Source organism: Meleagris gallopavo, chromosome 15, assembly GCF_905368555.1.
Source record: "Meleagris gallopavo chromosome 15, MGAL_WU_HG_1.1, whole genome shotgun sequence".
Taxonomy (NCBI): domain Eukaryota; kingdom Metazoa; phylum Chordata; class Aves; order Galliformes; family Phasianidae; genus Meleagris; species Meleagris gallopavo.
The window spans coordinates 8,488,948-8,511,855 of NC_139418.1; the positions used below are offsets into that span (position 1 = coordinate 8,488,948).

Below are 22,908 nucleotides of genomic sequence, written 5' to 3' on the forward strand. Positions count from 1 at the left end.
CCAGGGAAATGCTGTCTGATGTACTGTGGAAGATTGTGATGAGAATATTTTCCTTTTAAAAAAAAAAAAAACAAAACAAAAACATTGAAGTATATACTGACCCGAAGTGTTCTCTGCTTGTAAGTTTCCTTTAAGGATTGCACTTGGGGATTATTACGTTCGTGAAGGATGCTGAACTGAGCCTACTGCACCCTAATGCTATTTGGCTCATGCCTTCCCATGAAGGTCCATGCCTTCAGTGTCCCTGACAGGGAGATGGGAAAGTCCTGGGAAGCAGCTGGAGAACTCTCCTGGGTGTTACTTCTTGGAGAGCTCTGTATGGCTGCTCGGTGGCACGCTGCCATCATTATATGCTGGTACCTTGTCCTTGTGCTGTGGCTGCCTGGTTCATATGCACACTGGTGCAGTGAGAGCTAGATGAGTTTCCCAGCAGCAGACAGCCTTTCCCTCTCTGCTTGGAGGCACCTGTTTCCAGGAGGCCATAGTGCACACTGTTGCATGCCTTTCTCCAGCCCATGGGAAACAAAGTAGGAGGAGATACTGCCGGCAATCTGTCAGTTTCCTGTCCTGTCTGAATTCTTGTGTCCTCCGAGGTGGTGGGCTGGTGTTCAGAGCTGTGTCTCTTTGTATCTGTGCCAGGAACAACCCAGCAGCAAAGTGAAATTACAGCTTCTTCCTTGCCCCCTCACCCAGACAGCCAGAAAGGAAGGAAGCAGGGGGATGAGTTACAGCAATCAGCTTAGCAGATGTCAGGGAAAAGCAGCGGTCCTTCCCATCAGCACAAGGGTGTGGTGCCTATCTGCCACCTCCAGCATGCTCACCTGCTTTCATCACCCCATTCTAGTGCAGCATTTCAAGGCCGTAGTGACAAATTATGTGAAAGTGTTGAGAGCTCTTTCGTAGAAGCATGGACCACTGCAGTTGGAGCTGTGGATGGGGCTGGTGCATTTATTTGGATTTCAGCCTAGTTTGGTGCCTTGGTTTGTCATCTGTGATTGTTTGAGGTTTGTCTCAGCACCTATTATCTTAGGTTCGTTTGCTTTTTAATTATGAAATGCCCCAGAATTGATTGTGCCTGAAGAGAGTTGTGCCCAGGGTGTGAGGCTGTGCAGCAGCCATGTTTCTTATTGGCACTCTGGTGACGGAAGGGACACAAGACCTTTGGTTTCTAACCCATCTCATCAGTGTGGACATTGCTGTCCGTAGTGCCTCCTTGTGCCTGTGACTAGCTCCTGTTCTGTGTTCATCCTTTCAAGACCACTTTAATGAGTTGTTCTGTTTTGAGGCATAAGTGCTTGCCCCTTCCCCAGCCCTGCTCCTCATCCTTCTCCCCAGGAGAGGTGCAAGATATGGAGCAACTTCTGTATTTTCCTCTTGATATTCAAAGTAGTGTCCGCTCCTGTGAGAACTGTGGACTATGCCGAGGGGGTTTGGGGTTTCCCTTGCTCCTGACTGCTGCCAAATCATCCTGGTCTGCATGTCTTTTCCAGGTGACATGATGGGAGTTGTGGCTGTCAGAGTAAGCCACTGAGGAGCCAGACCAGTGGCCAAGCTTCACTCTGGGGAAGGCAAAAGCATTAAGTTACTCAGTGAGAGGGAGAGAGGTGCAAGGCTGCTGTTTGGCCTGTGGGGATGTTAGCTGGTGTGAGGAAGGTCAGTGGCACTGCTGGGACCGGCACTGCTATGCTCTCCTGCATAGATTTCCTGTAACAAACAACCCAGCTGTCCCCATCCCACTGTTGACGCTCTTCCTTCTCTTTTTCAGGGAGCCCATTGGAAAGAAGAGATCTGGTAAGCACTCCTCCCCTCTCCAGTTTCACCGTCTCCTCCTTCCACCCACAGCCTTGGCCTCTCAGTACTATACAGGGATCTAACTCCATGATGGGCACTGCTGCCAACCCCTGTGGGGCTCCCTAACGTGCCATGTCCTCTCCATGCCTCATCCCTGCCTCCTGGTGTGCTTCCAAAAAGGGAATGGCATTGAGGGCACGAAGGCTGAAGTTCTTCGTTGCCCCTACAGGCGTCCCATGGAGGGATGGGGGTGATGGGGAGAGCTGCAGGCACCTATCTGCTCATTCAATGAGTCATACCCACCACTGCAGTCACCCCCGCCTTCGTGTCTCTCCTCCCCTCACACCTTGTCTCCCCTCATTTTGTTCCTCCATCAGGGTTTATCCAGAGAACGACCTCTTTCCTACAGAGAGGTAGTAACTGTCGCACGCTCCCTGGGCCTTGCTCTCGCTTTGCCTTTTGCTGCAGGGCACTTGCTATGTCTGGTGGGCAAGCCCCTTGCATCAGCTGTCACATCCCTGTAGCTTTCTGTTGTGACTGGTGGACTCGGGGCTGTAGTGGTGAGGAGGTGTGGCAGGCACAGGGCCATGTCACAGCCTCAGGTGAAGGATAGGGCTTTGTTTCCAGCCAGGTGTGTCCAACCATGGAGTCACAGTGCCCTCAGGCCTGAAGGAGTGTTTGAGCTGAGAGGTGCCCACCATGGGGCTGCAAGTCTCCTGGTACAGCAGCACTTTCTACTTCAGGGTTGCACCAGGTTGGGACCCTTTTGGGTGATGGGTGGATCTGGGATGCTCTGCTCCTCAGGACAGGGGCACATCTCTGAAGGCCCCTTGGTTGTAGTGGTTATCTGAGGGCATCTTACAGCTGCAGGAGTTACTACATGGCCCTAGGACCTTTGGAAAAAGAGATCTGAGCCGTGGCTGAATGGAGACGCTGCTGAAATAGCTGTGGGAAGATTTTTGGGCCTGATAGTTGACACTGCCTTAAGCTGTATAAGTAAATTTCACTTGTAGATGAGTGGGTTCCTCTCTAAGGCAAGAGAAAAAGAACAGGGAAGACTTGAGACTGAATACTGCCCTTCTTTTCTGTTGGATCTGGAGGACATCCCTCCCTCGAGAACTGCTGGTGTCCCAACTTCTTACTGAGACAAGTTGTAGGATGCATATGACAAACAGGTGCTCCAGTGGTGGCTCCTGGTTTTGCTCTGTTCTTTTGGGTGAGTCATAACCAGGTGATCTGACTGGCTAACAGGGGTCTGCCAGCATGGTTAAAACCTTCAGGCAACATCTTCTCAAACTCTGACAGCTGCAAGGTATGTCTGGCAAAGCTGGGCCTTGCAAGGGCTGCTTTAGAGCTCTCACAAGCCTTTTGCAAGCACAGACTGCAGTTTTCACACTAGCTTTCTCCTGCTGTGTTGGTATGTCTTCCATGGCTTTGTCAGAGGAGATGTGCTGAAGGTTTTGCTTTAAGCTGAGTTATTCCTTTCGCTGCAAGCCCATGTGGTGGCAGAGAGAGGCATCTGGCTGTGGGTGGGATGAAAACAGGCTGTGCTTTTTTTTTTTTTTTTCCATCTTCTCTCTTTTGATAGAGCGGAGGTAAAATAAAGACACAGAATCCCTTGTCTTGGAAATGTCTCTGGTCTGATGGCTCAGTGGGAATGTCTGCTGGGTAAGGAAGGGGTGTTATGTTTCCCTGTGAGAACAGTCAGTGTTTAGATCACTTCCACTAAGTAGGAGAAAAGAAGACCTGTCTAGGATTGAGGGGAAGGAAAAAATTAAATTCTGCCCTCAAAGAAACGAGTTATTTTTCTAAGGACACTGGCTGTTGGAGAAGCAGGAGTTTTTCTACTTCTTTTTACTACTTTGTGTACGGAGCTTTGTTCTGCCATCTCATTTCCAATAAGCCCATTAGCAAAGTGGGCTTATGGGCAGCTCTCCCTCTTGCCCTGTAGGCACGGCAGGTTGACAAATGACTCTGTGATGTTGCTGAGGGCAAAGAGAAAATGCTCTTTGGGATGCTTTTTGTTTAGCACCACTGAGAGAGAGGGAATGGAGAGTTTGGGTAATTCCCAAGCCAGAGCCCTGTTCTGGCAGGACAGGGTGCAGCACTCTGACCATGGCACTGGCATATGATTTGGCTGTGGCGTATGTGCAGTAACCATCAGGGAAAAGTGTTTATGTGCAGTAACACTGCCACAAGCTGATGCTTTGTGCCAGATGCGTTCAGAGTCTCCTCTCACTGTTATATGTTTTCTGTCAGAAGAAACAGAATTTGGTTCTATTACTGTCACCTGGAATCCTCTCCTGCCTTCAGGAAGCCCCTGATGGTTCATCGGTTGCTCAAACTAGGCCTGCTTTGAGATGGCAAATAAGGAGTAAGGCACAAAAAAAGGGCTCTTTTAATATAATCTCCTTGTGGAGGGGGCATCTGATAGACGCTAACAAGCAAAAATATCTGGAATTCCTTATTTCTGCAGCACTGCCAAAGGGGGGTTCAGTTGCTCTTCTTGGAAGATCAGTGCTTTGGAGCACCTGGCAGGTTTCACATGGTCTGTAGCCAAGCACTGGGTTGCAGTGAGTTGGAGTGCTGCCCATAGCCTTCCTTGGGGACCAGGAGACTCAAGGGATGTGTGTGGCTGTGAGGAGGCCCAGAGACAGGGACTCACCTGATATTAGTTGGTGAGCATTATTTCCTGCTTATTCCCCACAGTCTGGAGCTTTAAAGACCAACTTGGCCACTGATTTAGGTATGCCTGATAGTAATCAGTCCCCAGACTCATTCAAATGTTTCTTTTCACTCCTTCCTGAATTCTGCAGAAGCACAGATGGAGATTCATGGGTTCGTTGTGGCACTAATACAGTGCACAGAAGTCTGAGGCTGTCTCAGCAGTTTTTATTTGGGTGGAGCTGCCTTAGAAGAGCTCCCATATCCCCGTCAGCCTTATTTCACATGCTGTCTTGTGTGGCCGCATCTCTTTTGCTGTGCAATGTTCCCACAATGGCTTTTGGTCTGAAATTTGTTTTATCTGGGGCAATAAGCACAGCTCTCATATCTTACAGCAGCCATAGGAGGACCATTCTAAAACTCCAGAGTTTCTGACACTATTTTAAATGATTATGTTTATCCCATTGCTATTTTAAGAAACTAAGTCTGCCCATAAATAGGGTGCTTTATTGTTGGCTGTGTATTTTTGTGGTTGAGGATGATTATGCCAGGTGAAAGCACTCCTCAAATTAACTCCTACTTCTTCCTCCAAGCTTGGTTTACTAGTTCTGTTGCTGGTTTAATAGGTACATTGGAGGATCCAGAATTGCCTGCTGAAACTACAAATAGACTCAGAGCATTGTTTGTAATTACAGCTGGGGAGGCAGAAAGGAGAGTATTTCTCTCTTCCTGTAGCTGTTATTCTGTTCTCAGGGGCTGAGTAAATCCTCTGATCACTATAAGCACAAACCTTTAATTGAGTTAGTAAAACAGTCTCCAAATTCCTGGCTTCCTCCACTCACTTTAGGGGCCTATTTTTGTTTGGTGCCCCACCTCTGGGTTATGGCATGGAGGAAGCTGTCATTAGTGGTAACAGATCCTTTGTACTTGGTCAGCTCACCTGCAGCTCTGCAGAGAGCTGTTTATAGCAGAAGAGCATGGACAATTTGCTTCTTCTGCCTTTAATAAGAGTGTTCTGAAAAAAGACATTGTTAATTTAAATCTTGGTTGTGGTCATTATTACTCAGAACCAGTTTGAGAGGTGATGACCTGAGGGAGCAGAGGGTTTCAGCACTGCTGTTAGATCCTGTCCATCTCCACTCATCCTTCTTGCTCTGCTCATTGCAGGATTGTGCCCTGCAATACATTCCATGATAGGAAAGATCTCTGACCTCTTATGTAATGGGGAAGCCATTGAGTCCTCTTGTAGTGTAGTAACATAGAAATGTCTTCCTGATTTGTTTTGCCTTTATATCCTAAGGGAACGCTGCTCTTTGTATCATTGCTTTCTGGCACCCTCCTGAGCTTGGGAGGTCATTGTCTGATGCATCTGCCATGCCCTGGCAGCCAGAGAGCAGCAGTGATTTCCACAGCTGGAGGCCCTTACAGCCCCAGTAAGTGTGACTTAATAGCTACACTCAGGTGTGTGAGTCTTTCGTGTCACTTGCGCTATAATAATTAATACTGTTCTATTTCCAAAGCACTTGGCAAATATTAATTAATTCTTACTGCATCTGGGAGAATTGGGTAATATAACAGTGTCCTCAACTGGCAGGCTGTGAAGCTGCCAGGCAAAGCGTTGTGCTGGAGGCTTGGGACAGCCGGGAGAAGAGTACAGGCACTTCTGACATTTTTTTTGCTCCTCAGAGGCTTTGCAGGCAAGTGCTGCCTGTGTTCTGAGTAACCAAGTGACTGGATGCAAGGTTGAGCCCAGGGGAATGCCCTCTGTGGTGGGGTTGAGGGGTCTGAGTTCAGTGCTGAGCGTCCACAGGTCTGCAGAACCCTGGGTTGCTTCGTGATCTCCCTGCACGTGGTGTCACAGCAAACGTCTTGTGTGCTTGTGGGAGTGGGGGAGTTTTGCTGCATGCAGAGAGATGAACTTAAGGGCATGCTTCTAAAGCAGAGATCGATTTGACTTGAAAACTCTGTTTTTCCTTGGTAAGTGGTGCCAAGCAAAGGGGGTGGATCTGTATCCAGAGCACTCTCCTAAATAAAAACGTGCTTGGACGATATAAATGATCATTGCCTTCTTGTGCCCGGCAGGTGCCTCCTGGTCCCCTGGTGCAGTGCTGGCTGGCCCTCACCTTTTAGCCTGCAGTGCCACCTTCAGCCTGGCCTGCTCGGCACAGCCAGCCAGGGCTCCTGGGCTGCTTCCATCCCTGTCAGATGTCAGGCCCCTTGCTGGCGCAGGGCACGCTCTGCTTTCTGTGTATCTTGTCTGTCTGCCCCTACTGGGGCATTTCTTCTCAGTGGACGTGAAATCGGGATCTTATGCAGGAGCTGAGCAGAATTAGTAGAACAAAGAGCCTTCAAGACAGCAAACTGCTGGCAATCTGTGAGAAGGGCAGCGATGGGGCTGCTGTTGTACCCTTCTGCCCGGGTGTGCAGGTGTTCAGCCAGGAGCAGCAGGACTCTGTGCAGGCTGTGTGTGCTGGGCTGGGTCTGAGCAGGTTCATGTGCTGGTCTCGTGGTGGTGGTGGGCTCACTTGGATGGCTCTGAGCAGGAGGTGGGAGCAAGTGCAGGGCCTCACCTGGCTGTACCCGTCTCACTTGGCTGCTGGTTTGGTCCCTCTCCTCCTCACTCTGCCCAAGCCTCTGGCTCACATCTCTCACGCTGGGGTGCCCGGGGTGTCCCGGAGCTGCTTGGGAGCAGTGCTCTCAGGAACTGCTGCTGACCTCGGCATGCGGCCGGGTTCTTGTCCCCCTGTGCAGGAGCTGACTCTGCCTCGGTCGATCCCTTGGTGCTGGAGCAGTATGTCGTGGTGGCCAACTACCAGAAGCAGGAGAGCTCCGAGATCAGCTTATGCGTGGGCCAGTTGGTGGATATCATTGAGAAGAACGAATCAGGTACAGAGAGCCAGGCTTGGCAGAGAGCTGCATGTCTGCTCTGCACCTCAGAGCAGGGACAGGAATAGCAATCCTGTTCTGTCAGTGTCTTCTTTAATAGGAAGGGAAGCAAAACAGCCTCAGGGCACCTCACAGGGATGTCCTTGGATGGTCAGCTTAAGTAGAATGTGAAGGAAGCTTCAGTCTGCAGGATTTCTGCATGAGCGTGGATGAGACTTAGGGATTTTCTCTGAAGGAAGGGTCTGATTACCTGCTGTGCTGAGCACAAGGTGCCGTCCATCTTTTACACTCTCACTTTATGCTTCTTTGTGCTGAGAAATTTGGCTGATGGGTCCTGTGGCCAAAAGGCAGTCCCAGGGCTGGCAGGCTGGGACACTGGCCGTGGAAGACCCATTGTGCCCCTCCAAAAGAGAAAGCTGTGCAGTGCTCAGCCACCCAGCCCTGTGCTTGCTACAGCTTCAGCAGGCTCTCACCCTCTGCGGAGGGGAAGATGTTATGTCATGGGTCCACCTTCTGGAGTTCATTGAAAAGGGGAATTTGTTCACTGAAGTGAGTACAAGTTGCTGAGGGAGTTTAAAGGTAAATTATGAAAATAGATTTTAAAATTCCTGAAACCTTATCCCAAGAGAATTAATTGAACCAGCAGCTTTTTGAGAATGAGAAAAATAAAAGCAACCCTAAAGCAAGTGAAACCTATTAGCACAGCCAATTGAACAGGTATGGCAAATCATTTATTTATGAAATGTCAGCTCTGATTTTCCTTTCCATGCAGGTAGCTGCTGCTTCCCTCCCTGACAGTCTAGTTGTCTTTCTAAATGGCTCGCTGGTGGGATTCTGAGAATAATGCTTGGTTGTTATTTTTTCCCTCTGAAGACACAAACAGCTTGTGCTTTTCATAACTGAGAAGCATGCATTTATTTTGATTGGACACGCAGGGTGGCCTAGGATTGCAATGGCCTCTGTGGAGCTGGCCAGGTTTCCACTGGGAGAGCTCATGTTTTAATCCTGCATTTGCTCTTAGCTTTTAAAATTTGCTGTTTCCACAAATGTAAAGAAGGCAAGAACACAGCAGGAGTCAGTTATCGATTTGCAGACAGTGTATTCATCTCTGCTAATTAGACTGGGCTTGCTGACCCATGCTGAGGGAAAATGAACCATGAAGGAAAAAAAAAAAAGGAAAGCAAACGAGGTGGCTGGAGTCATTCAGCTCTCAGAGTCTGTCCTGGTTTTCGTGGCTGTGGGAGGGAACCGTATACACACCATATCATAAAGCTGCAACTCTCCCTTGCTGTTGTCTGTGCTCCCTTTCAGATAGCACATGGCTCTGTTGCTTTGGGGTGATCTCAGCTTCTCATGTGGTAGCACGGGGGAGGCAGAGCCCCCTAGACTCATGGTTGGTAGGAAGGGAAGTGGCTTTAGGTTGATGTCCTTGGCTGAGCCAGCTGCTCTTTTCTTCCTAGGCTGGTGGTTTGTGAGCACATCAGAGGAGCAAGGCTGGGTGCCAGCGACCTGCCTGGAGGCCCAGGATGGTGTCCAGGATGAGCTCTCAATGCAGCCTGATGAAGGTAAGAGGTGCCTAGAGACAACAGCCCCAGCTTCTGTCCGATATACCAAGTGGCTTGCAGGACTGTGTAGTTCTGTCTGGCCTAGTGAGGAGAAGAGTCCTGGGAAGAACAAAGCCACAAGTGCTGCAGTTACATCTGCCCTTAACAGTCCTACCTATGCAGTGCTGTACCAGGAGTGAGGCTAGTGGATATTGGCAGTATAACTGCTGCCTTTTCTGTTCCCCCAGAAGAGCTGAAGGTGCCTCCTGCAGGGAAGACCCAGTCCTGCCATCACATCTCCTTTACTCCCAGGGAGCACTGGAGGAGGAACAAAGGTCCTAGGGCAATTCCCGTGTCTTCTAATCTCATGCAGAAAGCAAGAGCATGCATGAGCTCGTGTTGTGAGAATAGCAAAGTTGCAGCTTTTCTGTACAGTAAAACTGTATACAGTAAATCCAAAACACCTCTGGAGAACACATCCTTCCTTTTGATCACTGTATGCTCAGAGCAGTGCTGTAGTTTGCTCAGCCCATTGCCTAGGGAGGTAGAGGTGGGAGGGGGGCTCAAAATGGGGAGGGCCCCTGGAAGGGTCCCAGTGGGTCCAGTCTCTGCTTCTCTCTGGTGTCAGCCCTGTCTCCTCTTAGACCTGAAGTGCTGCCTCCTTATGTCCTCTCTTATCCTCCTGCTTCCCCCGACATGCTCTCCCCAGTCCCATGGAGATACTGGTCTCTGCCCAGGCATGTTGGCCGCCGTCGGACTCTTGGGGACTTGTACACAAGTGGATGGGGTCAAGGTGGACTTTGTAGAGATGTATTTGACTGCCTTTGTTTTGTGCTTGATGCTTTGCTGTGTGCATGTGTGATTGCTTTGCATGTGATGAAGTTTGCTTGTGTCAGTGCTTGGTACATGCTGTACATGCTCCTCAACCTTCTATCAGGCCCATTCATGTCCACTTCTCTTTCCTCTGCCAGCTATTCCTTCGAACATTTTTAGACATGTTTTGGGTACGCAGGCTGGAGTTTCTGCTTTCTCCCAACACGTTTATGTGGATTTCTTGCAACTGCTGCCTTAGGCCCTGCATGAACCTTTTCATTTGCACAAAGTGGGTGGGGAATGAGATCTTCCTACAGCTTTGCTCTTCTGAGAAGACAAAGACATGAAGATTGTGTAGCAGGGATATAAGAATGTCCAGAGGTATGGGTTTTGGAGATGGTGTAAAGGGCATTTTGTGAAAAGTCTATTGTAGCAGTGCTTAAGCACAGAATTGCAAGCTTTCTTGGATTTAATCCAGAGATTATAGGACCAAATGAGGGAGAAGATTAGATGGATAAACCATTTTGTCTGACAGGCTGCCCACGTGGCTGTTAGGATATTTACCCTTCCCCTTGAAGGGCAGAGCATCAGTGTCCCTCCTTACTATTGTTTCATCCAGCAGACAGTCCAGGCCTTCTACATGGTTTTGAGTAATCTCTTGAGGAACATGACTGCTGAATAGGGAAATTCATGTACACTTGCTGTCATAGAGCAGCTGGAGAGCAGCTATGTCTGAGAGCACAACTTTATGCGTTGGGGTTGCAGAGAGTTTTTTTCAGAGAAATCCGAACTGAAATGGATGGATACAAGGGCTGTTCTGAAGAGCAGATAGAGGGAGAGCTATTGTATAAATCAAGAGAAAGGGAGCTTAATGTAGATAGTCCATGTTGAGGAGAGTTGTAATTGCTTTCTTTCCAAACACAGTGGCTAATACTGGAAGAATTGTATGTGTAAAAGGGCCAAGGGCCAGCCATCCAGTTTGGACGTGTTTTCTAGCCCCTGGAGGGGTACATTTTCAGGAACAGTAGCTATTTGGGAGAGTGAAGGCAAAAAGCAACTGGAAGGGGAAGCTTGAGCAATGTATGAAAGGAATGAAAGGAAAAGAAGGGGTGTTCTGTGCATCCTCAGGCTGTCAGTGGGGAAAGTCACAAAGCTTATGTTTCAAAATGCATCCAAGTTTCTTTTGACATACATTTCACTGACATTTCTCTTCCAAATGGTTGTGTATCTTTGTGTGTTTGCACCTTTGTTACAAGAATTACTGTTCATAGAAAGCATGTAACCACTGTTCGATAGAGTTCAGCTTTCTGTAGAATTTATCTGTGAAACTGCATTTTCTTTCCAACAGAGGAGAAGTACACAGTTATTTACCCATATACCGCCAGAGACCAGGACGAAATGAACCTGGACAAAGGAGCAGTGGTGGTGGTGATCCAGAAGAACCTGGAGGGCTGGTGGAAAATCAGGTGCTGTCCCTGCCTCTTGCACTTCACTGACAATGCAGGCTATGCAAAGCAGAGACCCACGGTACCATCCAAGGGCAAGTCTAGGGCATCAGAGAGGGCAGAAGAGCAGAACTCATTTCTCTCCATCCCTACATATCAAAGTTAACTGAAATTCAGGGCTTCAGCCAGGCATAGTTGTGGTTAAACATCTTTAAAATCCCCTAGTGTCCTGTGCTGAGAAGGTGGACTGCATCACAGCATCGCATGCCCCAGCAGCTCAAAAGGAAGTGGTTTAAGGGCATTAATGTTACATCATGTCTTACTGATAGGAAAAGCAGCGAGTGTCCTGGAGGCAGGCTGGATCCTCTGGCTGTGTCAGGAGGTTTCTGTGGAGAAGAGCCGTTCTCTGGGCCAGGTCTGCTGTGTACAGGGTGTGCTGAGGCCAAACACTCCCAGTCATCCTAAGCTGATACTTGTTTTCTCCTGGAAGCTCATTTTCACTTCTCTGTGATCTCACAAACAGCTGGACTTGAACAGGGTGGGAACGTGTGCCACCATTTTCTTAACCTTATGCTGAACCTGTGGTATTGGCAGCAGTAAAGGCCCAGAAAAATGTCCATTGACTTTTTGAGCACAGGAGAGCTGCCACGAGAGCTCTAAAGGCAATTACAAGCTCAGGAGCCTGTGCCATCTGAGCACAGTGGCTGTAGCTCAGCCAACAGGAGAGCCTCTGACGCTGGCGCAAGACCCTTGAGCACAGCAGGAAAGCTCCAAGGATGTGGTTTTTCAATCAGGTCATGGACTGGTTTTTCTCCTAAAAAGTGCAGATGTAGAGCAGGGAATGGATCCAGGCTGTGCTCCATCCAGAGAACAGGTACATCAATCCTAGCAGCAGAGCACTCTGGTTTTCCCCTTTGTTTCCCCCGCCAATGCATTTCGTTCCTGAACTGGTTCCATTGCTGAGATGAACTCAGGCTTCACGCTGCTCTCAGCCCTCTGGCTGTAGTCAGTTATTGCTGCGGCTTTCCTGGTGCCCAGGGGACACAGAGCCTGATTCTGAGCAAGTTCATTTTGCCCAGGTCATTGCTTGTGCCTTGCTCTGAATCTGGGATGTGTGGTGGCCCTGTGCTGCTGCAGTGCAGTGGGTTGCTTCGTTGTGCAGGCTTGTGGTGGCACTGTGACTCCATGCAGTGACACTGCCATTGTCACCACAGGTACCAGGGCCAAGAAGGCTGGGCTCCTGCCTCCTATCTCAAGAAAGGGAATGGAGAGTTCTCGCAGAAGCTGGGGTCTGGCTCCTCCACTCATTCCTGTGCCTTGGATCTGGATGGCATCTCCCGGCAGCAGGTTGTCACCAGCCGAGAGAAGGATGGCCAGAGGGATGGGAGGTTTGACAACCGTCCTCTGCCCAACGCTGACATCCGCCGCAGTAAGTGGCGGGTTGGGAGGACGCTGGTGGTGGCTGGGTGTCAGTGCAGCCTTTCCTGCACGCTTCCAGGCAGCATAGCACAAAAAGGGGGCAGAAGGCTCTGCAGGAAGGTCTCAAGGTGGCACTGCCTTTCTGTTCCCTTTTTCACTCCCCTTCTGGAAAATCTTACGGAATCAAAAGCTAGACCCTCAACAGCATCTGAAATTCTTCCTCCACAGAGTCACCGAAGATGAGGCAGAGACCCCCTCCTCGCAGAGATCTCACTATTGTAAGTGTATTCTGAGCCCTCCCAGAGGCTTGGAGACCCAAAGAGGGAGGAGGTATCATATATGATGCCTCACTCTTGATTATTACTATTTTTTTTGAGCATCTGCTTACTGTTAAAGTCATCACTGGAGAGGGAATACTGGGATAGGCAGTCCCTGCTTGGGACAAGTGCAGCTATCCCTACATCCCACTTGCCAGCTGACAAAGAAGAGCAGTAATGGGAAAGGGAGCTGGAGAGAAACATGAAAAGGGAGCTCTGATCACTGGCTACTCTTTGCTTGGGATGGACTCTGCTCTTGGTGGGGACTAAAGCATGCATGCTGTCTTTCTACTGTCTTAAGACTTCTCTGTTTGCATTTAGGCAAAACTTTGGTCAGTCTGTCCTGCAAGGCTAATTTGCCAATGCGATGTAGCAAGCTGTCTCTCTCCTTCTGGAGATAGTAATTCTGCTGTCAGTAATAGCTATGGGCATTTTTCTGATCATCCTGAAAGCATTTTGCTGCTTTGTGTTGATGAGGATGCTGCATGGGCTGAGCTGATCTCCTTGGTGTGCTAGGGCTACCTGGTTGCTCTGCAGGCTGTTGGTCTGTACACACATTATGTTGCACCTTCTGTAGAAGCATGCTGATGGGTTTTCTTTATTTTCATAGCCACGTGGTTTGAACCTACCTAAACCACCTGTCCCTCCTCAAGTGGAAGAGGAATATTACACCATTGCTGATTTCCAGACCACCATCCCTGATGGCATCAGCTTCCAGGCAGGAATGAAAGTAGAGGTGAGTCTGTCCCCTGCGCTCCTTGCATCTTCACTTTCTAATTCCCATTGCTCTGAGACCTCTTCCAGGCAGGAGCTTCCTTTCCAGGCAGAAAATGCCACAGTGTTCTGGGTGTTTGTGATCACCTCTGGACATAACGTCACAGGCTGTCCTCCAGCAGAAGAGAAACCTGTAAGAACTTGTGTGACTTTGGTGTCCCTGGTGTTCTTGTGGCCTTCTGTCCCCTGAGTATTGTGTTATCTGAGCTCATGGAAAGTAAAACTATATGACAAACGGGGATATAGATGACATTCGTTTTCTTATTTAGGCCAAATGAAAGCCCAGAACTGCTTACTTGGCACAGCTGGTTTTGCTCATAGAATCCCTGTTATAGATGTGATTTTTGCTTTTTGGACTGTACACTGTGCCTTTCCTGTGGGGATTTTTCGTCTATGGTTGCCCCACTTTGCTCATCCCGTGTCCCAGTCCCACTTCAGCAGTACGCTGAAACTGGCCAGCTGCTGATCAGCGTGGTGACATTGGGTTCATCATTCCAACAGTGCCGCACAGTGGCCACTGCCAGCACCCAGCATTCCAGCTGTGTCTGCTGCAGCATCCTTGACGTGGCTATTTCATTCCTCAGTCATGCACGTCCCCTTAGCAGGATTCCCTCTTTTTTGGATACCAGTCTTGTGCTTTTCATGCTGAGCTGAGCATGCAGTTGGAAAAATGTTGTTTTCTGGATTTTCGCATGATTATATGATATTTGGATATCAAGTTAGGGAGGCAAAAGCCTCAAATTCATGTGTCACCATGATGTTATTTCAGAGATACCAAGCATCCCCTTTTTGGCAGAGTGCATGACTGAAGTTTCCTTTCCTCCTGCAGGTTATTGAGAAGAACCTGAGTGGCTGGTGGTACATTCAGATTGAGGAGAAGGAAGGCTGGGCCCCTGCTACGTTTATTGATAAATACAAGAAAACTAGCAACGCATCCAGGCCGAACTTCTTGGCTCCGCTGCCCAGTGAGATGGCTCAGCTCCGACTGGGTGATGCTGCAGCAGAAAGCAGTGCCACAGAGGAAGCAACAGGACCATGCAGGCCTCTGCCGGAGGCTCCTCCAAATGGCATGGACTGTGGTACGAAGTGGGCCAAGGACTGGAAGGGGAAGGAGGCTACTGAGAGCGGGGACCTGGCCTTCACTTGTGGCTATGAGGAGATCTCAGACCGGGATGTGGAGGAGAAGCCCAGCCTGCCACCCAGGAAGGAGTCCATCATTAAGTCGGAAGGCGAGTTGCTGGAGAGGCAGAGGCCTCCCCCTAAGCCTCCAGGCATGATTTTGCCAATGATTCCCCCGAAGCAGTCAGCAGCCCCAAAAGACAGCAAGAAGCCTGAGCTGAAATCTGAGAAGAGCAAACTCTTCCAGCTGAAGAATGAAATGGGGCTGGAATGCGGACACAAGGTGTCAGCCAAGGAGGTGAAAAAGCCAAACCTCCGGCCCATTGTCAAGCCAACCAAGCCAAAAGCTGAGCCTGTGGAGGACAAGCCTGAGCCGATCACTCAGAACCCCTTCTTGAAGTCAAGACCTCAGATAAAGCCCAAACCCACCGCAGCCCCTCGGACTGACCCTCCTCCAGCTGATGACAAACTGGACATTTGCAGCCTGCGGAGCAAGCTGAGACCTGCCAAGTGTCCAGAGAAGCCCCCTGAGCAGGACACCACTGCCAGCGAAAGCTCCTGCAGTAACCCTGCAGTTGCCCCAGAGGCTTCTGGAAGGTTTCAGGAGCGACCAAGCATAGAGAGCAAAGCCCTTCCCAAATCCCCCCCAGGCCCAGCCGTTCCCCTGGCTGCCCGAGAGCTCGCGCCACAGCGCCCGGTTGTGCCGCCCCGCCGGCCTCCACCACCCAAGAAAACGACGTCTCCTGTTGCCGGCCCCCCTCCCGAAGCCAGGGCATCCCCACTGCCAGGGAGGCCCATGCTGGTACCCCCCAAAGCCAGGCCCTTCCTGTCTGCCGCCATCCAAGACGAAGCCAAAGTGAAAAGCAGCGTAGGCCCAAAGGTAATATCCAAAGCGGTGGAGAGAGGGGAAGGAAGGGAGAGGACGTCAGCCCCCTTCTCCAACCCAGATGTCTCCAAGGAAGCTCTCTACGTGGCAGTGGCGGATTTTGAAGGCGACGAGGAGACCAACAGCTTTAGAGAAGGGACTTTGTTTGAAGTGCGTGAGAAGAACAGCAGCGGCTGGTGGTTCTGCAAGGTCCTGACTGGGGGGCCCTGCTGGGAGGGCTGGATCCCTTCCAACTACCTGCGGAAGAAGCCATAGCCTGTCCTGTTTACACGGTTGGAGGTTCCCAGTTCTCCCACCTATTTAATTAGCATCTTAATTTATAGTTTTCCATAAGGCTGGCTTTAAAAAATAATAATTGAAATCCCATACATTCCAGCTGATGCCCCTCTCCTGTCCTGAGCTCCTGCTCTCTCTTGGCCTGGCATAACAGCCCTGCATGTGGGGTACAGTGGCCAGCACAGTTCTCCATGCTGGGGAGAGCCGTGGTAGATGGGTTTTGCCACCTGTACAGGGAATTCAAGAAGCAGCAGCAGCCAGGGAGAGAGACGCAGCTTTGTTTGGTATCAGTGAAGGAATTGTGGCCTCATGGATGGACTTGCTTTTCACTGAGGCTCAGGGTCATGGTTGAATGTTGTATGTCATATTGCTTAGTCCAAGTGTGTAGCAGTCATACAAGAGATGTGGCGAATAGTGGGGGACTGTTGCTCAGAACGGTCTGTCCCCATAGCTCTGCATGCATCTGCAGACATGAATACACGCTGGAGGCACTCTGGGCTCTGCCTTGCTTTCCCCTGCACATGCCACGGGACAGTCCCGTGGTCTCTCCCCACTCCACGATGACAAGTGTTAACTTAAACATCCTCCTGGTGGGAAAAATAGAAGGAAAAAGAAAAGAAAAAATGCACATGCACATACAGGTAGCAGGTCCTCTCTGCTGACCCAGGGCGCAATACAGACTGTACCTTGCCATGTTACAACCAAACAACAAGAGGCGTTTTGCTTCGGTAGCTGAAGAAAACTATACAGCACACAGAGGACCATAATAACCCCAGAAGCCCTGGAAAGAGGATGCTTTGCTTCCCTTCTGACACAGACTGCACTGCCTGTTGGACTAATAGGGGACCACCTGTTCCCATGACCCACTGAGCTTCCCAGGGCTGGCAGGCAGCAGCCAGGTGGGTCTTCCAGTAGGTGCTGATCTTATCAAGTGCAATCCAGAATGTGGGAGCTCAGCTCCTCATCGCATCCAGTTGTGAGGTGTGTCTGGTGCTCAGGTGCTCCCTCCTTTGTCACTCCAGCTTTCTGTTGTCCTGTCCCTAAGAGCTTTCAGCTCACCCTGTGTGTTGGCTGGCTTTGGGAGCATCAGGTCAAACAGAGCGGGTTTTATTTCCATGCTGACACTGCTGCCTGCTGGGCCTGATCCTGCTGGCAGTGGTGTGTGTCTCAGTGGGAGGATGAATGTGGTCTGCTTGGCTGCCTCTCCTTTGTGCCTCTTTCTTCTCTTGCAGAGTCAGAGCCACGTTTCTTTCTTTAGAAGAGCTTCATGCCCTTTGCTTCGGTGGGTTTGTGGTTGACCAAGCCTATGTGCCCTTGTTATTCTAATTGCAAGTGGAAGTGCTGCAGTTGCAGCTCTGCAGCCACATTGTTTGGCTGCTGAAAACAATAAATGTTTTCCTTTTAATTTGAGGTTGGTGGAATTGAAGACACTCTGCATGCCAGAGCTGTGCTACCCACTCCCCTGTGCACCTCCTGCCTTCCCGTGTCCTGTGCTTTCTGCCCTGGAATCGTGGACTTAAAGATACACCTTTCTATACGCAAAAGGAAGATGGTGGGTCCTCTGGGCAGGGTTGCACTGGGAAGGTGATGGGTGGTTCATCCCAGCCCCACTGTAGCTATAGGGAAGCCCTGCCCATTCCAGCAATGCCAAAAGCCCAAAAGTTCATTTAAGTTGCAACCTAACCCAGTAGCAGATCCCCATTAAGAGGTGTTGGTGTGTTCCCTGAAGAGTTGCACAGTGGGACTGGGGAGAAATGCTGCCTCGTCTCTGCTCCAGTAAAACTCCTTTGCTGTAGCACCGAATGGGGCCAGGCTGAGATAAGGCAAAGCAGCTCAGCTGAGCCCCTCTGGCTGCTGGCAGTCACAGTGGGAAGAAAGTAGTGGGCCCTTGTCCCAGGACAGCACATCCTTGCTCCTTCTGTGCTGAATGTCCTAAATCCCGAAATGTCTCTCCTTTCTCCGCCTTGTAGACCTCACTGATCCCACTGTTCCTCACCAAGAACAATGCTCTTTCTGTTGCTTCCAGGCTAAATGAGGGTTATTTCTGCTTTCCTCCCAGACTGGGCCTCAGAACTGGTAGTGCTTCATTTTGCTGACACAAGTACTGTATTTGGCTCATTGAGCACATGACAGCATCAGTCTTTTGTTTCCAAAGAGCTTCTCAGCATCACAGAGGTGTCATCCTCAGTGTGACACTGGCAGCAGGACCCTTACCCCTTCCTACTGCTCTTCTGTCTGCAAAGAGACAGCAGCCCCAGGAGGAAGGTGCCATTGTGCTGATGACAGGTTCGGTGGCCACACAGGTGTGCCAGCCCTCTGTGCCTCTGTCCGGTGGTACCTTTGTGGGAGGCTGAGCCCCTGACTGCCTCATGAGGAGGAGGAGGTTGGCCTGGGGTACTCAGGCAGCTCAGCGGGACCAGCCTGAGGTGGGGCATGGGGGGATGTGGGGACCTGGTGGCGGGGGCTGAAGGCCCCAAGTCTGTCTCACTCGCTCTCTAAAGCAGTGTGTCTGTCCATGTCTCGCTGTACTATGTAAGCGTGTATAAATCTGCATTACTGTGGGCGGGGAGGGTGGCAGCGAAAGATAAATGTAGCTGTGTAAATGCCGTATCTATACTTTCACCATTAGGGGTTGGGTTTTGTGGGTTGGTTTTATTTTTTTTGAAAATTTTTTAAATTCAGTAGGTTTTGGAAGTTTTGTTTTTATTTGTTGGGGTTTTTTTTTTTTGTTTTGTTTTGTTTTTTTAAGAAATAAAAAGAAACTGCTTGACTGGTTTCAAGCACCCCTATGACCCCGTCTCTGCCTGGCTTGTCTGTGCTGCTCCCGGGCCCCAGCTCTGCATAGGGACTGCTCTGGGCACTGCGCACAATGTCCTGTAGGTGTAAGGACAGTGCAACTGTGGTGACATCCGTGAGCCCTGAGCACAGGCTTTTGTTTCACAGTCCTCACACCCGGATGCTCGTGGGCAGTGTGTGTATGTGCCATATGAATGGTAAGGAAAATGCCTTCTGGCATTGTGCACAGGCTGTGCTTGGTCAAGGGGCCTTGGGGCAGACTGTCACTGCAGCATGAGGGCAAATACAGAGGATAGGAGCAGGCAGGGGCCCTGCATGCTCTGCCTGGGACTCTCACAGGTGTGGGGCAAGCTCTAAAACTTGCAGCAAGAGCCTACTGGCATCTCACAGACATCAGCCCCCTAAGAACAGACTGGGCAGCACAGGCTATGAAGAAGCATTCAGGCATCCATAGCCATCATCAGCTTCCTTCACCACCTGCAACTCATAGGAGTTGGAGTGCAGACAGGTCAGTGTGGCTATGCGCTTGCCAGCACACAGTTATGAATGAATTTGTCCACTCTGCTGCAAACCACATCAGAGGCTGCTGGCCTGCTGTCTGCCTGCAGCTGCCACAGGATATGAACAGGATATACAGTACATGCTCCTGTTGGCTTCTCTGTTAAATACAGAGCAGCTCTGCAAAATAGAAAGAATGAGCAAGAAGCCCCAGCAGCCCAGTGTGCAGCTCCATTAGTGTGGCTGTAGCAGGATCTGCCCCTCCTGCCCACAGGCCTAAGATGCACTGTGCTGATTACTGCAGTGGTCTGCCAACTTCTCTACAGTTTGAAATGCCAGGCAGCCCTCTGTACTTGCCAAAGTTTTATTTGTTTCATAAACGAGTAAAACTATATTAATGTAAAACAGGTAAATGGACAAAAATAAAACACACACAGCACTGATCACAAGGCTACAGAGTATTGACATGTAGAAGTGCAGCTCCCCCCCGTGCGTCCCCCCCCACCCCAGACCCAATGAATTGCTTGAGAAGCCCAATGCAGAGGTCCAACATCTGAGTCAGCTTCAGCATGTTGTGCAGATCACAGGACTGAATCATAAAGGTAGCAAGAGTAACTGCCTCCAAAGGGGGAAGGAAATGGGTTCCCCTCACTCTGCTGTTTTTTCCCCTCCCTCTCTTCCTTGTTCTAAGAAAAAAAAATCAAATCAATAGGAGCAGGGGAAAAAAAAAAAAATGGAAATAAACACTATTTTGCTGCTATATTTATATATATGTAACTTCATATACATATATATATAAATACAAAGCAGGCTTCTTGGTGAACACAAAACTCTATAAAACTACCATTGATCTGTGTTATTTTCTCCCCGTTTTATTTTAAAAGTTGCTTTTAAAAAGGATAAAAAGTGCACAGACACCCTTATAAGGCACAAACAGATCTTCTGTACAAATCATGTATCATCAGACTGTTTAAAAAAAATAGCAATGCGAGTACTAACAATTAAATCTGTTATAGGCTGCCTTTTCCTGGAAATCTTTTTGAGGGGCCTCTGCCACTGTTTTCAGAAAATCCCTGTTGCTCTCTGGCAGGTTAAGCCCCCACTGCTACCTGTTACCCATTGTGCTGGATGCTGGCTCTACTAATCCCTCCCAGGAGCTCAATGCTTGCTGGCTGCCGCCCTCCTGGAAATCAATCGCAGCTGCAGCAGCAAAAACCACCCCTCTGCAACCTGCTCAGGTGGTAATTTTTGCTATTTCTCCTTGCTGGCTTAAAATATTAGAGCTGCACCAGAAAATGAGCCAGGTGTGCAGTCAGCCCTGCTTGTTGAAGACCTGAGGTGTCAGTCAAGCAAAAGGGCTACGTGCATCATTGCAGCTGAATGCCAGCTCCAAACAGAGCAGGCAGCCCTGCAACAGGACATGTGGGGGACAGCCACTGGCATCTGTTAGTCCAGTGTGATTCCGGCCAGCATCATTTGCTGTGAATTCAGCTTTCCTTGAGCTCCTCCTCACGCAAAGAGTTCCCCCTGCAGCCCACGCACAGCAAGGGCACAGGGAGCCCACCTGGCCAGATGTCACCCAGCAGCCCCAAACCGTGCCACTGCAGCTCCCCATGCTGTGCCCACTAACTACAGCGAGGCCTTGAGCTATAAAGGCTAGGCTAAGCAAGTGTGGGGGATCCAAAGGCAGGCAGCCTTGAGGTCAGTGCAACACTTCAGCTGCTGGAAAACTCCTTGGCCACTTGATTATGCGAAGGTGGTTCTGTACAGGCAGGGGATAAGCCAAGTTTCCCAAAAGGACTTTGCAATACCAGCAGGCGCTCATGTCGACGAAGCAGGACAGTGGCGGAGAGATCCCATTTTAAAGCAGCCTCTCATCTATACACTTAATTGAAATGCTCATTAGATCTTTAAGTTAAAAAAAAAAAAAAAAAGAAAAAAAAAAAAGAGTTTTCTCAATGCCTGCTGGCTGTATGTAGGACAGCTCACTGCCCCCAGGGAGAGGGAGAGTAGCCCCACAGCCCCCACTGGGCAGCAGGGCCTGGCAGTGCAGCAGAGGCAGCAGCACACCCATGGCATGGAGGGACAGAGGCATCCCTCTGTGCTCAGCAGCCCTGCAGCACATGGGTTGCTTTTCTCCATTTTTGGACTGAAATGTGATAACTACACCTTTCTTACTCACTTGGTGGCACACAATCACCAAGCTAGAATGACATCAGCCCCTCTCTCAGCCTCTGGTTTGCATCCTGGGAATGCAGCCAGGCCTGAGTCTTGTGTGGGAGGAAGCCTGCAGGGGGACAAAGGATAGAGGAGCTCCTGTTGGGAGCACCAGGGAGGACACCAAGCCCTGCACAGACCCCCTGCCTGCCCCTACACTTCCCTCCTCCTCTAGATTGCTGCTGCTCATGGCTGTCTAACACCACAGTTGAAATCCATTTACCTTTTAAATCTAATAATAGCCTCAGAGCCTTTCTTTCCACCTCCCATGCAAAGCCAAGTTTAATTCCTATTCATCCCAATGAGTTCTTGCCTGTGGCTGAAGCCTCTCCCAGCAGCCAGTGTGTGGGCAGCGGGGGCTGTGCTGGGAAATCCAGAAATATGGCTCAGTGCCCAGAAAGGTGAGCCCACATGGACTGGGGAAAGATAAGAGACATGAGCCAAGCAGGTCCTGTGAGACCACAACTGCCCCATGCTGGGAGGAGAAGAGCAAAACTTGGGCCCTGTTCCACCACAAAAAACAAGAGCTGCTGCAGCCAAGCCTAAAGCAGCTCCTCCACATGTCCCAGAAGCCTGCTCAAAACCCAAACAAATGACAGTCTGGTTGTGCTACTATTTTGGCCTTCGCTTGCTCCCCTTAAATGGATGGGTATTAAATTTTCAGATCAATTTTGTCCACTCCAAACCCTCCCACTGGGCCACATTCTAATTTTGCTCCACACAGCACCAGCAGCACAGAGCTGTCTGAGCTTTGGGGCCAGGCAATCCAGCAGCACCCAACAAATGGCAGCATTCCCTCCCAACCCACACCACATCAGCCTCATCCTCTGGAGGATAAAAAAGCTTGGCACAGGGAATTTCCCATCTGCAGCTGGGTCAGATCCCTACCGCAATTCACTCTGTGGACACACAGCCCAGCGGCACAGCCCCATGTGATCCTTATCTCAATTTGATCCCTGAATTATGCCCTACCAATCAAATAAGGAAACACAGATAACGAGCCACTTGATTACAACTGACCAGCACGATAACCCATAAGCAGGGACGGAAAGGCATGGTTACTGCTAGCGGCGGTCTCCCTTCCCAAGCCCAAGCCGGGCGCTACGGGCGGTAAATCTTAATAACATCTTTGATGACCCGTCGGCAGATGGGGCAGCAGGCATTGAGCTGCTTCTTCAGCTTAAGACCGCAGGTGTTGCAGAGGCACATGTGTCCACAGGTATAGATCACCGTGTCCACCTCGCTGTCAAAGCAGACGGTGCATTCCCCATTCTTGCTGCTGGATGGCTCCGGAGGGGGGAAGATGAGAGAGATGGGGGGGCTCAGGGGAGAGCTGGGAGCAGTCACTGGAAGAAGGAAGGAGAACAAGGTCATTCAGTCACCAGTGTGATGCACAATTGTCTGATAATATACAGCGTGTGGGTATGAGTGATGGATTGGGGGTTGGACTAGATGATCTCAGT

The 22,908-nt window shown here is 50.0% G+C and overlaps 2 protein-coding genes across 11 annotated transcripts in view; one reads left to right on the plus strand and one right to left on the minus strand.

Annotated features, from left to right (window-relative positions):
• The window catches only part of SH3PXD2B (SH3 and PX domains 2B), a 65,845-nt gene extending 47,119 nt beyond the window's left edge, over positions 1-18,726 (plus strand). For 2 of the 7 annotated variants that reach the window (XM_085236986.1, XM_085236991.1), the window contains exons 6-15: positions 1,766-1,791; positions 2,169-2,204; positions 7,207-7,341; positions 8,802-8,906; positions 9,595-9,678; positions 11,047-11,164; positions 12,358-12,572; positions 12,791-12,840; positions 13,490-13,615; positions 14,483-18,726. In XM_085236986.1, the coding sequence (XP_085093112.1) occupies positions 1,766-1,791; positions 2,169-2,204; positions 7,207-7,341; positions 8,802-8,906; positions 9,595-9,678; positions 11,047-11,164; positions 12,358-12,572; positions 12,791-12,840; positions 13,490-13,615; positions 14,483-15,913 (2,326 nt within the window). In that variant the 3' untranslated portion in view covers positions 15,914-18,726. The remainder of the gene's footprint in view (positions 1-1,765; positions 1,792-2,168; positions 2,205-7,206; positions 7,342-8,801; positions 8,907-9,594; positions 9,679-11,046; positions 11,165-12,357; positions 12,573-12,790; positions 12,841-13,489; positions 13,616-14,482) is intronic. The other 5 variants (XM_085236987.1, XM_085236988.1, XM_085236992.1 and 2 more) reach the window with 5 other exon arrangements.
• Positions 18,727-19,578: 852 nt separating this feature from the next.
• Positions 19,579-22,908, minus strand: part of NEURL1B (neuralized E3 ubiquitin protein ligase 1B) — a 112,412-nt gene continuing 109,082 nt past the window's right edge. For all 4 annotated transcript variants that reach the window (XM_085236995.1, XM_010718955.4, XM_085236996.1 and 1 more), the window contains exon 5: positions 19,579-22,791. In XM_085236995.1, the coding sequence (XP_085093121.1) occupies positions 22,547-22,791 (245 nt within the window). In that variant the 3' untranslated portion in view covers positions 19,579-22,546. The remainder of the gene's footprint in view (positions 22,792-22,908) is intronic.